General features: G+C 32.1%; 1 protein-coding gene across 1 annotated transcript; it reads right to left on the reverse strand.

Moving 5' to 3' along the window:
• Positions 1–1,379: 1,379 nt before the first annotated feature.
• LOC100868146 (uncharacterized) lies at positions 1,380–12,605 on the reverse strand. The gene is made up of 3 exons (XM_003697990.4): positions 11,677–12,605; positions 6,797–7,013; positions 1,380–3,843 (listed from the first exon to the last, which is right to left on the reverse strand). The coding sequence occupies exons 1-3, from the start codon at positions 12,155–12,157 to the stop codon at positions 3,519–3,521; spliced, it is 1,023 nt and encodes a 340-aa protein (XP_003698038.2). The 5' UTR covers positions 12,158–12,605; the 3' UTR covers positions 1,380–3,518.

The following is a 12,605-nucleotide window of genomic DNA, read 5'->3' on the forward strand; positions in this document are numbered from 1 at the left end:
TTCATTCCAATTTACTTCACCAACTTCATTTTCTCTTATATTATATCATAAAAACAAGAATACTTTAAAATTTCATTGATATATTAAAACTATGATTATCATAAACTAAAATAAACTTCGCTTTAATAAATACTCGTAGAAATACTTTCTGCTTGCAGCTAAAGTACGAAAGATTTGTTAAATGAAAATAATCCTTACAACCATTTCAAATATAATCATTGTCAAAACCGTGTCTTCATATCTCATTTCATCTCTCCATTAAGAAAATTCTCGTTTTCAAGGAGAAAGAATAGTTCCATAAACGACATGACACACGATAGCGGCGCACATTTTTGAACAGGCACTCCATTTTTATGCAGATCGAGGCGCAAAAGCCCTTTCAAGGAGGATAATGTAACTCGTTTGTTTATAACAGATGAGTGTCAGATCTAGCCTTTTTTTCCCCCCATCCGTCGGTTAAGTCTGCTCGTCTCCACGTCTGAATAAACATATCCGATGTCTGTCGGGCCCACCCAGACGGCGCTATTAAAACTCTTATGGGAAAGTCCCTTCCATCCGACGACTAATAGCGTGCCGATTTTTCGCGAGCGCCATTTAATCGACACTTGTGCACCACTCACCAGCTGTATCGTGATATCGAACCGTTCTGGTCGAGCCAATGCGTGGCTGCGATGAAACGAGACTGATTTTTGACTGATTCTTTCGTTCTCAATGAACGTTGCAGTGTTGCACATTTGGAGTTTGCTAATATTTTAAAAATATTAATTTGAAATGGAGAAAAAGGAAAATGATTTTAAATAATCGTTTCAATTGGAATTTTTAACTTTTGAATTTGAAGAATTTCAAAAATGAAAAAATCCTTCCAATTGGAATTTTTATAACTTTTTAAATTTAAAGTTTGAAAATTTTCAAAGATAAAATTCGAAATGAAGGAAAAAGGTGAAATCGATCATCTAAGAAATCATTCCAACTAGGATTTTTAACTTTCGAATGATGAAATTTGAAACGAAGAAATTGTAAATTTGAAAAAAATTAGAAAAAAAAAAAAAAAGTGGAAAGAATTCTTTAAATTTTAATAGTTTTGAAAAGTAATATTTGTCTCAAAGTGTATATAACTCGTTTTCTAACACAGTTTTTATTTTTTCAACGATTAAATGGTAAACTCTCGTGTAACAGGAGAAAAAATGCCGACGTTTCAACACACACACACACACACACACGAGCATAAATGAGCTCGCAACGAGGGATCCAGAAAAAAGGAGATACTTCTTTGGAAGATGTCTCGGGTCAAGCACGTCAAGTTTTTACGATCCGCGTAGTTGCGACGTGTAGACGAGTGACTCGTCAAAAGGGTGTTGCAAGTAAGAAGAAACACTTGATCTGTTTTCTTAATGAACCACGTATATATTTCGAGATAAATCTGTATGATCACATAGGTACGCAGAAACGATCGGAGCTTTGGGTTGGACGCGTGCTTATATTAGTGTCACTATGATTAATCAATACAGTCAGTGTTGATCGATTTTTATTGCACGTAATTGTCTCTTAAATTTTTTTTTTTTTTTTTACTTACTTTACTTACTTTCTTCTTCTTCTTCTTCTTCTTCTTATCGAATTCGCGAAAAAATCTTTTTGCATCGTTTTTTTAAAATTTGAACTGCCACGTTGTTATTCCAGTGTTTGGAAAATTTGTGAAATTTGTGAATATTAATGAAATAAAAGGATAATGCGAAGGATCGAAGAAATTTTGAAACAGTGAGATAAAGAAATAAAAGCACACAAGCATAAGCTTAAGTTAAAAAAAAATTAATATATCGGTATCAAAAACCGATTGAACGTTATGTGTTATCCAATTTTATTGTTTAATTTGGGATAAATAAATTAAATTTGTTATTATTTATTATAATATTATATATGTATATACCCATTCAATTGTGTGTTTTACGTGGCAGCCATAACAAATGATATTCTATGGTCACAGAATAAATAAATATTTCACTCACCGTGCGATCGAAATTATGCATTTTATACACTTTTATTTACACGCTAATTTACACGATCCTCTTCCTAGTCTGCGATATAATATATTTATACGTTTTTAAATTTATAATTAACGCGTTCGGACGCTACGTCGACGTGACGAATCGGTAACGTGCTCCTTAATCGATACCTACTTCACTCAGACAATCGTTCAGAGAATGTTGAACGCAAGAACATTTACATTGCGATCGATGCGTATGTATGCATCTTTAACATTTAATTCTCAGTCAATATTTTTCAATTCCTCGCTTAGAACGACAGAAAATAGACTAATTTAAAGATAACCAAAATAAAACTACGTAATAATAATAATAATAATAATAATAATAATAGTTGCACAACGTTCGCGAACATCCTTCTCTTCTTAAACTTTTTCTTCAATTTTCGATCAATTAAATAGAACATTTTAGAAAAAGGAAAGAGTCGAGCACTTCAATTCAGACTAGCTTAACCCGATCTATAGTATAACTTACACGGATCTAGAGATTTTCTGAAAACTTTCATCCAGAAACAACAACGCAATATCGTCCAACTATGGAGAAGATCAGTGAAACGAGATTTTAAAATTTGTAGATGGCAAGAAATAATATTTTGCTAAATGAATTAATTTAAATAGATCGCGAATGTTTATGCATTTATGGGAAATTGAAATATACAATATGTATATATTATGATACTTTAAAATTTTATTTCATAAACGCTTGCAATCTATTAATATTACATGAATTTGAGTAACCAAAAGGGATTAATATTTTTCTTTTAATAAATTCGATTAATTTTTAAATAAAATAATAAGTATAACTCACGATGTCGATGTTTTTTAATTCTGTTAATTATCTTTAAATTTTCTTGGAAAATCTCATAAAGATATCTGCCAATTGTAAGTTAATATTTTTTTCAAAAAGAAAAAGCGATAATTGCATTATAAATTACTACGAACAAATTCTTCATCCCTCTTTTCTCCATAGTTAGACACAATAGGATATATTGTATTCGTGGATCATCTTTGGAAGATCGATTCTAGGAAACTTTAATTGCTTGTAATTTAATATTCGATTTTCCTATCTACTTCAATCCATTCTTGAATTCCTTTCAGACAATTCTAATTGCAAAATTTAACGTAATGTACAAACAATAATATATAAAAATATTACCTTTTAATTATACTGAAAAGAGATAAATTAATAAATAATAAATTACTGGAAATAATGAATCACCAACATAATAACATATTGAATAATATCTGAAACATATTTTTACTGATCTAAAATTTTTGACTCCATGTATAATAATGATATAAATAAGCCTCGTCCAAATTCCAACAACTTTCTACATTTATTTCCAGAATCGAAGCCTTCCGAAAGATAGTTTGCGCAAATTTTACCAACACCCTGTATACAAGCTGAACGTTCGACAATTTCAGCCACCGAAATACCACTTTAATATTCGATCCGATTGAAATCAGGGAAATTTTCGATTTACTTCTCGTCGTTGAGCTTGGCCAATTGGCTCGGATCTAGGTCCGGCGCGATCGTGTTTTGCACCTGAATATGAGTGGAGTGAAGGGGCGGGCAGAGCAGGGGATGATAGGGGAGGCAGTAGTATGGGAAACCGCCGAGCGCTTTGTTCGCCGGATGAATTTGCGGGGCTGACATTTGCCCGGGAAGTTGGCCGGAACCACGAAGTGGCAATCCCCTCAGATGTTCGTCCGGATGCACGAGGACTCGAACCGCGACGCGCCTCGCGTTTCCGGAATTAACCAGAGCCCCCAGCTCCTGTTGCTGCCGTCTTTTGGTCTTGTACCTGGGCCATCGAGGATTAGAAATTTCGTTAATTTTGTTTCGTTGTTGCTCCTTTCTTTCGTTTTATCGATCTTTCCTCCTGGGACGAGGTTTCTTTGAGAGACAGGTGGAATGGAAATGAATATTTGGCGAGATATTTGAATAAAGAAACGGTATCGTGTAATTTTTTAAATTCATAGTTCAAGTGTAGTAGGGTTTTTTAGGTAATTTGCTTGAAATATGGCGTTTCGAGCGTTTTGAATAAACAGTTTCTGTAACTTTAACGTTTTAATAACGGTATAAACAGTTTATAAAAACACCAAAATGAGAAAATTGTATATATAATGAAATAGTAGAAATTAAATAGTGAATAATATTTGTTTATTATTTAAACAAAGTAATATTTTCAATAAAAGTAAATGACTTGGTTTGATTTAGATATGAAAATACGAAATAGTATTTTCATTAGAATATAATGAATTATTAATATTTTCAAAATTTGTTTCTGTGAAAATAATTCAATTTTTGATATTTTGTCTTTCAAAATACTAATTATTTCAAATTTTCTCTAACCCTGAATAAAGAATTTGAAAAAAGAAGAAGAATCGTAATTGATGAAATTAATGATTGATTAAATAAAATTTATTTAAACATGATTGATTTAATTGATTAAATATACGAAAAAATTATATATTCGAAGTTTGGTTATTCAAATGATTGATTATTCGAACACGGGATGAATATGTAAGTATGTATTTATCTTAATAGATACATACTCTTTTATAGCATCCATATTTGAAAATTATTTAATTGCTTTCTGACATTTTAAATTTGGTCTTTTTGATCAAACAAATCGCTTATTTAAATGAATTTTTTTTTCTAATTAATTTGGAAAAAGAACAACGTTTTTCTGTATTTTTAAATTATATTAATCATTTTTTTTTATTTGCAATTAACGATTATAAATATTTTATTATTAATTGCAATCGACGATTAATTTTCAGAATTTTTTTTTTGATTTAAGTAAGTTTATTACCAATTAATAATATTAAAAATGCATTTCTATTAAGTTTTGGATGAAAAGATAAAATAAGTTGATATTTTAAAATAGTTTTGAAAATAAAATACGTATTTCTCATTTATTTTAGAATTATTTAATAAGTAATTCGAGTTTGAATATTAATACATTGTTAGTTATACATTGAACATAGAAGAATTAAAAATTTAATCGTAATCGTTAATTGTTAATTCCACTTAAAACTGTAATATTAGATAATTAAGAAAGTTTTGATCTTTTTTATGTAAAAAACGAAAGATACAAAAAATAATAATTGTACGCAATTATCTGTGAAAAAAGAAAAAAAAGTATAAATATCGATTTTATAATTTTCTTGAATTTCAGAAAATGAACTGTTCTTTATGCACTCTTTATTTTTGGTTCTTGAGGTGATTGACCAGATTTAACAAGAGTTGTATATACAATATCTTCATTTGATTGTCTCAAAAATTCTTTTCTTTCTCAGATCTTTCTTATGTTTATAAATTTTCTGTGATTTTATTTCTTTAGAACAGTGAATCATATTTATACATTTCAATCATATTTTATTATTTATAAAATTTTATAGGAATATGTAAGATGTTCTAAAATCAGAATTGTATTTCTTGAAATTATTTTATTTTTCCGAAATTTACTTGAAAAATATTTTAATATATTACATTTATAATTAAATATTTTAAATAATGAATTTTTAAATTATTTGACTATTGTATTTGCTGCATAATTATAAGAATGCTCTAATAATCTAATAATCTAATCTAATTTGTTATTTTGATTAATTTTTTAATTGATATTCTACAGAAAGACACGTGATACTTAACAAACATGAAACAAATTAAAAATTTAAAAAAAAATTGAATCTCCAAAAGTGAAAAATAAATAATGATTATATATTCCTCAAATATTGATTATCAAAATCGTGTAAATAACAAATAACATGGAAAATTTTTGGAACAATTATAAGAATAAGCAAAGAAAAAAATTACATCTACAAATTTGATATGAACTTAAATATAATCCACCATCAAATTTTTATATTGCAACTATTTTTATTTGCAACTATGGAATAATATGGCAGTATCTTAAGTTTCATAAATGATTATTTATTTTAAGTATTTTTATATTTTTTTTAAAAAGAAGAACAAAACTTTCTTGTTTACCTTTAATAATTTAAATATAAAATATAATTAATATTGTTGTAGAAAAGATGTGTATCAATGTTCCAAATTATAGTTTTTATTTGGCAAGTATCAAATAAATATGTGCATAAATATGTACATTATAAAATTTATTATGATCACTTATTTATCAATAGATTTGTATATTTCATATTATTTATTTGCATAAAATTTGTTAATAATGTTGAGATTACGTGTAACAAGTGTTTTTTAAATCGTACTAGAATGTTCGTACACTGGATCTGCTCTCTAAATATCACTAGAATGTTTCTTAAACTGTGATGAAGATCGTATAGAAGATATGATTTAACGTTTTGTTCACAAATTATGCATTCGTGAAAGACCTTTGTAAAAGACCAAAAAAGACCAAAGTCTGCATATATCTTAACAATAATTAAATAAACAAATATAAACAATAATAAATAATTTCCTCTCTAAATTATGTCATTAATTATTTATAATGTGAAAAATAAATTATACAACAATAAGCACAATCTTGAATATATTTTTCGAATCCTTTTTTAAATTATACTCACAATCGAATGAATTATTCCGAAAAACAATTGCATAAAATTATCGATTTAATAAAAAAAAAAAGAAAGAAAGAAAATACAAAATTCCTGACAAACATCTATCTACAGTGATACGATATTGCCAACTTTCAACTTTCTAAGTGTCGTTTTAAATTCGAATAAAATTAAAAGAAATAAAAAAGAAAAGAAAAGATCGTCTTATCGTACCGTCTGTTTTGAAACCAGATCTTGACCTGGGTCTCGGTCAGCTTCAATCCACGCGCGAGATCCGCTCGTTCCGGGCCCGACAAGTATTTCTGCGCCGCGAATCTTCTCTCCAACTCGTAAACCTGCGCATGAGAGAACGCCGCTCTGCTCCGTTTCTTCCTGCTCTGAAGGTTCTGCCCGTGATTCTGGGCCTCGTACATATCCTCCTCCCCGTCCTCTATAATAAAAATACCAAACGTTAGCCTTCGACGATGATCGTCAAGCTGGTTGAAGAGACGTCACGCATCGAGCGGTGATCGAGGATGGCCGCCTCGATCGAGTTGGAAACAAACTCGATTTACAGAGAGGGATCGGAGCGAGCTTCTCCAAATTCGCGTACAAACAAATCCCGCGTTAGAATCGGGGGAATGGATGATCTACCGCGATCATAAATCAAACGTTTCGACCAGAACGAGGCGATGAGGGGGTGGGGAAACGGATAACCATCGACAGACAGCAGCCATAGAAGCGGCGGAGAGAGTTCCGCCCGCTTTTGATGTCTCGTTCAAACATTAACACGTGCACTCGCTACTCCGACATGTTTACGCTGCTGTTCCACGGTAATTCTCCTCTAAGTTTAACCGGTTAGGCAGTGGAGTGCAATCGCGTTCCCCACGGCTGGACGAATATTCAACGACAGTCATTCCGTTTCCTCGAGGCGGAGAATAGCTTTTAACTAGAAATTCGGCACCGTTGTTGTGCGCTGTATCTTCTTCGGACTCGATTCGTTCTTTGGCTTGATTGTGGGAAGAAGAAAAAAACGAAAAAAGGGGAAGTAATAGTTTGAACGTGTTGGTAACGGATTGTTTTATTTTTGTCGATCCGTTTCGTCTATTTCCAATGCAAGTGATAAAAATCACTGAACGTTAGTTGTTTGGCAGGAACAGCAACGTGCTTCGTTTTCAATAGAGTACAATTGAATGGCTCGGTGCAAGAGGGAGCTGTGCCACAATGATAACGTTTACTGGATATCTCATGAAAAATAGTATTTAGAAATTGTGTAATTTTTGAATGTAAATTTATTAATATGAATAATATGAATAATATACGTGAAAAAAATATTTTATTTAGAATTATTTTAGTTTAATGAAACGTATATTTTATTATTATAGTATTTGAAGTATTTGAAGATTCTATCGAATAAATAATTAAATAAAAGTGACATTATTATTTTATTATAATTATAATTTCGTATTTTTATATTTTTTACTTCATCACCTGTAATATTTGAATATCTTATCTGCGATAAATGATAATATTTTATAAAATATATATTATACATTTCGATTTTATCATTTTTTGTTATTATATATAACAATTTTAAAAAATTCTGTATGAGATAGTTTTCTCTTGCACGGAAATTAGGATACATAAAAAAAACTATTATTTAAATAATTAATATAGGCAGGAATTTCATTAAAAAATCAAGGAATAATAATTAGACACAAAAGAGATATAAGAATTAATAAGAATCTCATTTTGTATAACTTCTTTGGATTCAATTTCCTTAATTAATATGCAATACATTTCTTGCTTATTCTCTAACAATGTTCAATAACAAATGGTTTTAATAAACGCAATATATATTTGAACAAAATGGGAAGAAAATTTAAGGATTCTTTATTATTACTGTTATAAACAATTTTATTTTGCATTAAATAAAGTAAAACGGGAAATAAAGTGAGGTGGTTTTATTTTCTCGTTTTAATATAAATTATTTATAACTTGAAAAATAAGCTTCAGCATATTTGCATCGTATCAATTATTGAGCTTGTTCTCTAAAATCACCTGTTGAATTATTTTCCTTTTTCTTACGAACATAGTAGATATATCGGACGAATAAACGTTGCAACGTTGCGTTTATTATAAACATTTATAATGAGCGTCACTTTTCATAAAAAGTGAGCGAGAAGCGCACTATATTTCATTTTTTAAATCTTTTATCTTGGATAAAATATGATATAATTCAATGATCATATTGAAATTTTGAGTGAGTTGAACAAAGATAAAATTTTATATTTTAGGACCTATTTTCTTTGTATCCTCTTAAAATCGGTTTGATGATTGAATTATATTGTATTTTAATTGTTCTATTGGTAAAATCGATAATAATTACAATACCCAATTGATGTGTTAAAATTAAAAAAAATATATATATATATATACATTCAGATTTGTAATAGTTGAAACAATTAGCAATAACATAAAAATAAACTTTTTGAAATAGTAAAATAAAAAACCGAAAATATTATTTTAATTTTGTTGTGTTACTTTCAAGTGTATATACATCTGTAATTTTTATTTATGAATTAAACAAATTTTTTCCCATATTAATGAAATAATTTTATTATTTTTAAATTTAATAATTTATAATGTTCTCGTGCGATCAAAAGGATTAAAAAAATATTGATCAATCATTTTATATATAAGTAATTATATATATTTCCTATAATGAGTATAAAAAGAAAATTCAATTTAAGAAAGTGAAGGAGGATTGACAAAATGGATTTATTTTTAAATAATTTTCCTTGAATGATCGATACTTTTCCAATCTCATTTAAATTTATTGCACAAAGCAGAAAAGCCGAAAGTATATTAATACGTAATATATATAATAAGATTAAATCGATGAAATAAAGAATAAAATATTAGTTAAGTAAAAAAAAAAAAAAAAGAAAGAACAAACAAAGGTATTGAAAATCATTATGTAATATTTCTCAATATTAAATTATTAAAACGGATAGATTTATCGAGAGATATGAATTATTTTCAGCTCTAAAACTAGGAATTAAGAAACAAGTGCTTAAATGATGGCGCTTAACCTCTTGAGTATCGATTTAACTTGAAATTTTACACATGTATCAGATTTAGTATTTTAATGCACCGATCAAAAATAAATCGTACAAATTTATTTATTTCTATGAAACTACGAGTGCCATTAATATCTCTAAAATGATTTTAAGATATTAAAATGCTACGTGCATTAAAAAATAAATAAATAAATAAACTTATAGTTTTGAAGAATTCTCATATTTTCTAAAACATTTAAACAAATGTACTCGTAAATACAAAATTTAAATTTACCAAATATTCCATTTCGATTCCATTAACGAATTAGACTCGTTATTATTCTCGATACTATAAGCATGACTCGTCAAACTTGTATTCAAAACTTTTCAAACATTAAACTAGTAGATTCTAAAATCGTTCAAATAGTAGATCACAAAGAAGTAGATCGTAAAAGACGGTAAGATTCTCGGATACAAAACGATGAAATTTCCAGCGAGCGAAGAAAAGTGAAAAGGAGAGGGTAAAAACACACAGGCTGAAAAAATCACATACCCACGTGACATCATAATTATTTCGTATATACCCGGGTCCTGCGTCAATGTTTATCGGCAATGGCCGGTCCAATGGGGGGACTCGAAGGCATTTAGAGAGATCTATATTTGATCACTTTCGACGTCAACTCTATGCCATCCCGTCCGGCTAATGCGTCCCTCCTCTGACGCTCGTCAAACATCTCCTACGCGTCCTACATCGAGAGTGTTCGAGAGCAGCAAGTGCCGTTTGCTCTCACTCCGATTACATCGGAGAGAGATGACCCTTCGGGGTGCACCTCGACCGAAGCGTCCGCTCATCGTTTTCAAATAAATTGATATGATCAGCCCCCCGTTAAACGCTGATCAAACGAAACTTTATCCCCTCCCGGCCGAATCAGTCGTTGATATCTCGATTAATTCTTTACACAAACTTCAGTTTCAAGGTAAACGAGATATTCGTTTCGATCGATAATGATTTTTAACACGAAATTTAATGCGAAATTTCTTGGTTTTCTTATTAGGCGGCAGGTTTAAGGAACCGCTTCGAATATCCTATCCATTACCGTATTAAGTGACTCGAGAGCACGGTGGCGGGGGACTCTCGGTAATTTCGTGAGTGAGCCTTGAAATGGTGCCAGCTCGTGCCTGTTCCTCTTCACCCTCGAACAAGCGAGGAATCATTCAGCGAGCGAAACAAACTTGAGGAAACGAACGAAGGAAACGTTTCAATTGACAAGAATAATTCTTGTTCTGAAAAAAAAAAGTTCTTCGAAAAACGGATTTTCGTAAATATCGAAAGACACTTTGAGGAATTAAAAGAATTAAAATTCAACACGCTCGAAATAAAATCGTTAGTTGGTTTATTCGAACGATTGTGGTAGGAAAAAGTCACTTCTTTGGAATCGATCTAGGCAACCTTGATCTAAATTTGTTTTTTGCCGCGATCCACGGATCGTCGAGGATCCAAGACAGAGCAACAGTGTGGCCAGGGATCGAAACAAGTGCAAGAAGCAGAGTGGCCGGCCACTTGTGACGTCTGCCGTACTCGAGCACCACTTATGCTACTAAAATTACATTCGATCACGTTATCTGCGCTCGGGTTAACTTAAAAAACCCTTGAAAAGCTCGCCTGTTACAAGGATACCGGGGGCCTAAATGATCTCTTAAGCTCGCATCCTCGTGGCAGACACACGATCACCCAGAAGGGAAGCGGCCTCGAGATTTCCACTCTAAGTGGACCTCGACTCCTTACTAACTTCTCGTTCATTCAGTTCTACATATCTGGTTATCGCCACCGATTGCAGACCTCGTAATTTTGCCTCTAGTTATCCCATCCATCCGATATATATATATATATAAATATAATAGAGAAAATTTGAACGATGCTTTTATCCTATACAAAAATTTATCTGGAACGATCGTGAACAAACTTTCCTTTCCTTCTTTCTTACTTAAAAATTTCTTCGTTACTTGATAAAGTTATAAATTGTCGCAACACTCTATTGTCTCAACACTCACCCAAATATTTATTCTTGCTCATGTCCAACGCCTCGTCCTGCTGCCTCTGCAAAGCTTCCCTCGAGTCCTTCACCGGCTGATAACCACCCATGTTTCCTAGATTCTCGAGGTGTTTGAACGTTCCCTGTGCCAAATGCGGTATAGTCCCGAAGTTGGAGATATTGGCGTGGACCAGATTCCTCGTCAGAATGTCCAGCTCGCGGGCCACGCTCAGATCCGGCGAGGGTAGCCTCGAGAATCTCGCCATCTGATTACGATCCTCCAACTGACATTCCCTGTGCTCGCTCTCAGAACACTCGTAATCTCGTTGATGGGGCTTCCTCGTGAACGACGTTGCTCCTTGCGCCTCTTCCGACTCGGAGGGTCGTCGCTCCGCGCAGGAAGTTCTTCTGCTGAGGATGTCGGCGATGCTGAAGGGAGTTAATTGGGACGGTTTCGGGGAAGCCTCGCTCCCTTTGTCGTCCTCTACGATATCCGACATTTTTCCTTTCTCTCCCCCTGCGTTATTAGATTCGAAAACAGCTCTGTCGAAGACACACCGTATCCTCCTGTTCAAATTTTCACCAGATCAACTTTCAGATTTTGCTTTCTTTTGCTTCCCATCCCTTCAATCGTCCATCGTGTTTCGTCTCGCACTCTTCACTTCCATTGAACAATCCTTGCTCGACATCGTTCCGACATCAATCTCACTCGATCGTCCTTATACAAATCTTCCGTTTCGATATTTTTAAATGATCGTCATGATAAAATCGGGGCGGATTCTCTCTGGTCTACGCACGGTGGTGGTCACGAGTCGACTGGCCAACTTGTGCAGAAGAGGAGGACGCGGCGCGACGCGTTTATATTAATTGTCACTCGCGAGCACTCGAGAGGGCCAGGCGTGCACCCTTCCGTGGCGAGCGTGCTTCGGTCAAGTGTGCTTGCCGGAG

This window comes from Apis florea, unplaced genomic scaffold (genome assembly GCF_048593485.1).
Source record: "Apis florea isolate Af1SG1 unplaced genomic scaffold, ASM4859348v1 contig_3803_pilon, whole genome shotgun sequence".
In the NCBI taxonomy this organism is placed as follows: domain Eukaryota; kingdom Metazoa; phylum Arthropoda; class Insecta; order Hymenoptera; family Apidae; genus Apis; species Apis florea.

Coding starts and splice junctions, on each gene's coding strand:
- LOC100868146 (XM_003697990.4), bottom strand. CDS start 12,157: ATGTCGGATATCGTAGAGGACGACAAAGGGAGCGAGGCTTCCCCGAAA. Junction 7,014..11,676: donor GAGCAAGAATAAATATTTGG/GTGAGTGTTGAG, acceptor TTTTTATTATAG/AGGACGGGGAGGAGGATATG. Junction 3,844..6,796: donor ATCTGGTTTCAAAACAGACG/GTACGATAAGAC, acceptor TCGATGGCCCAG/GTACAAGACCAAAAGACGGC.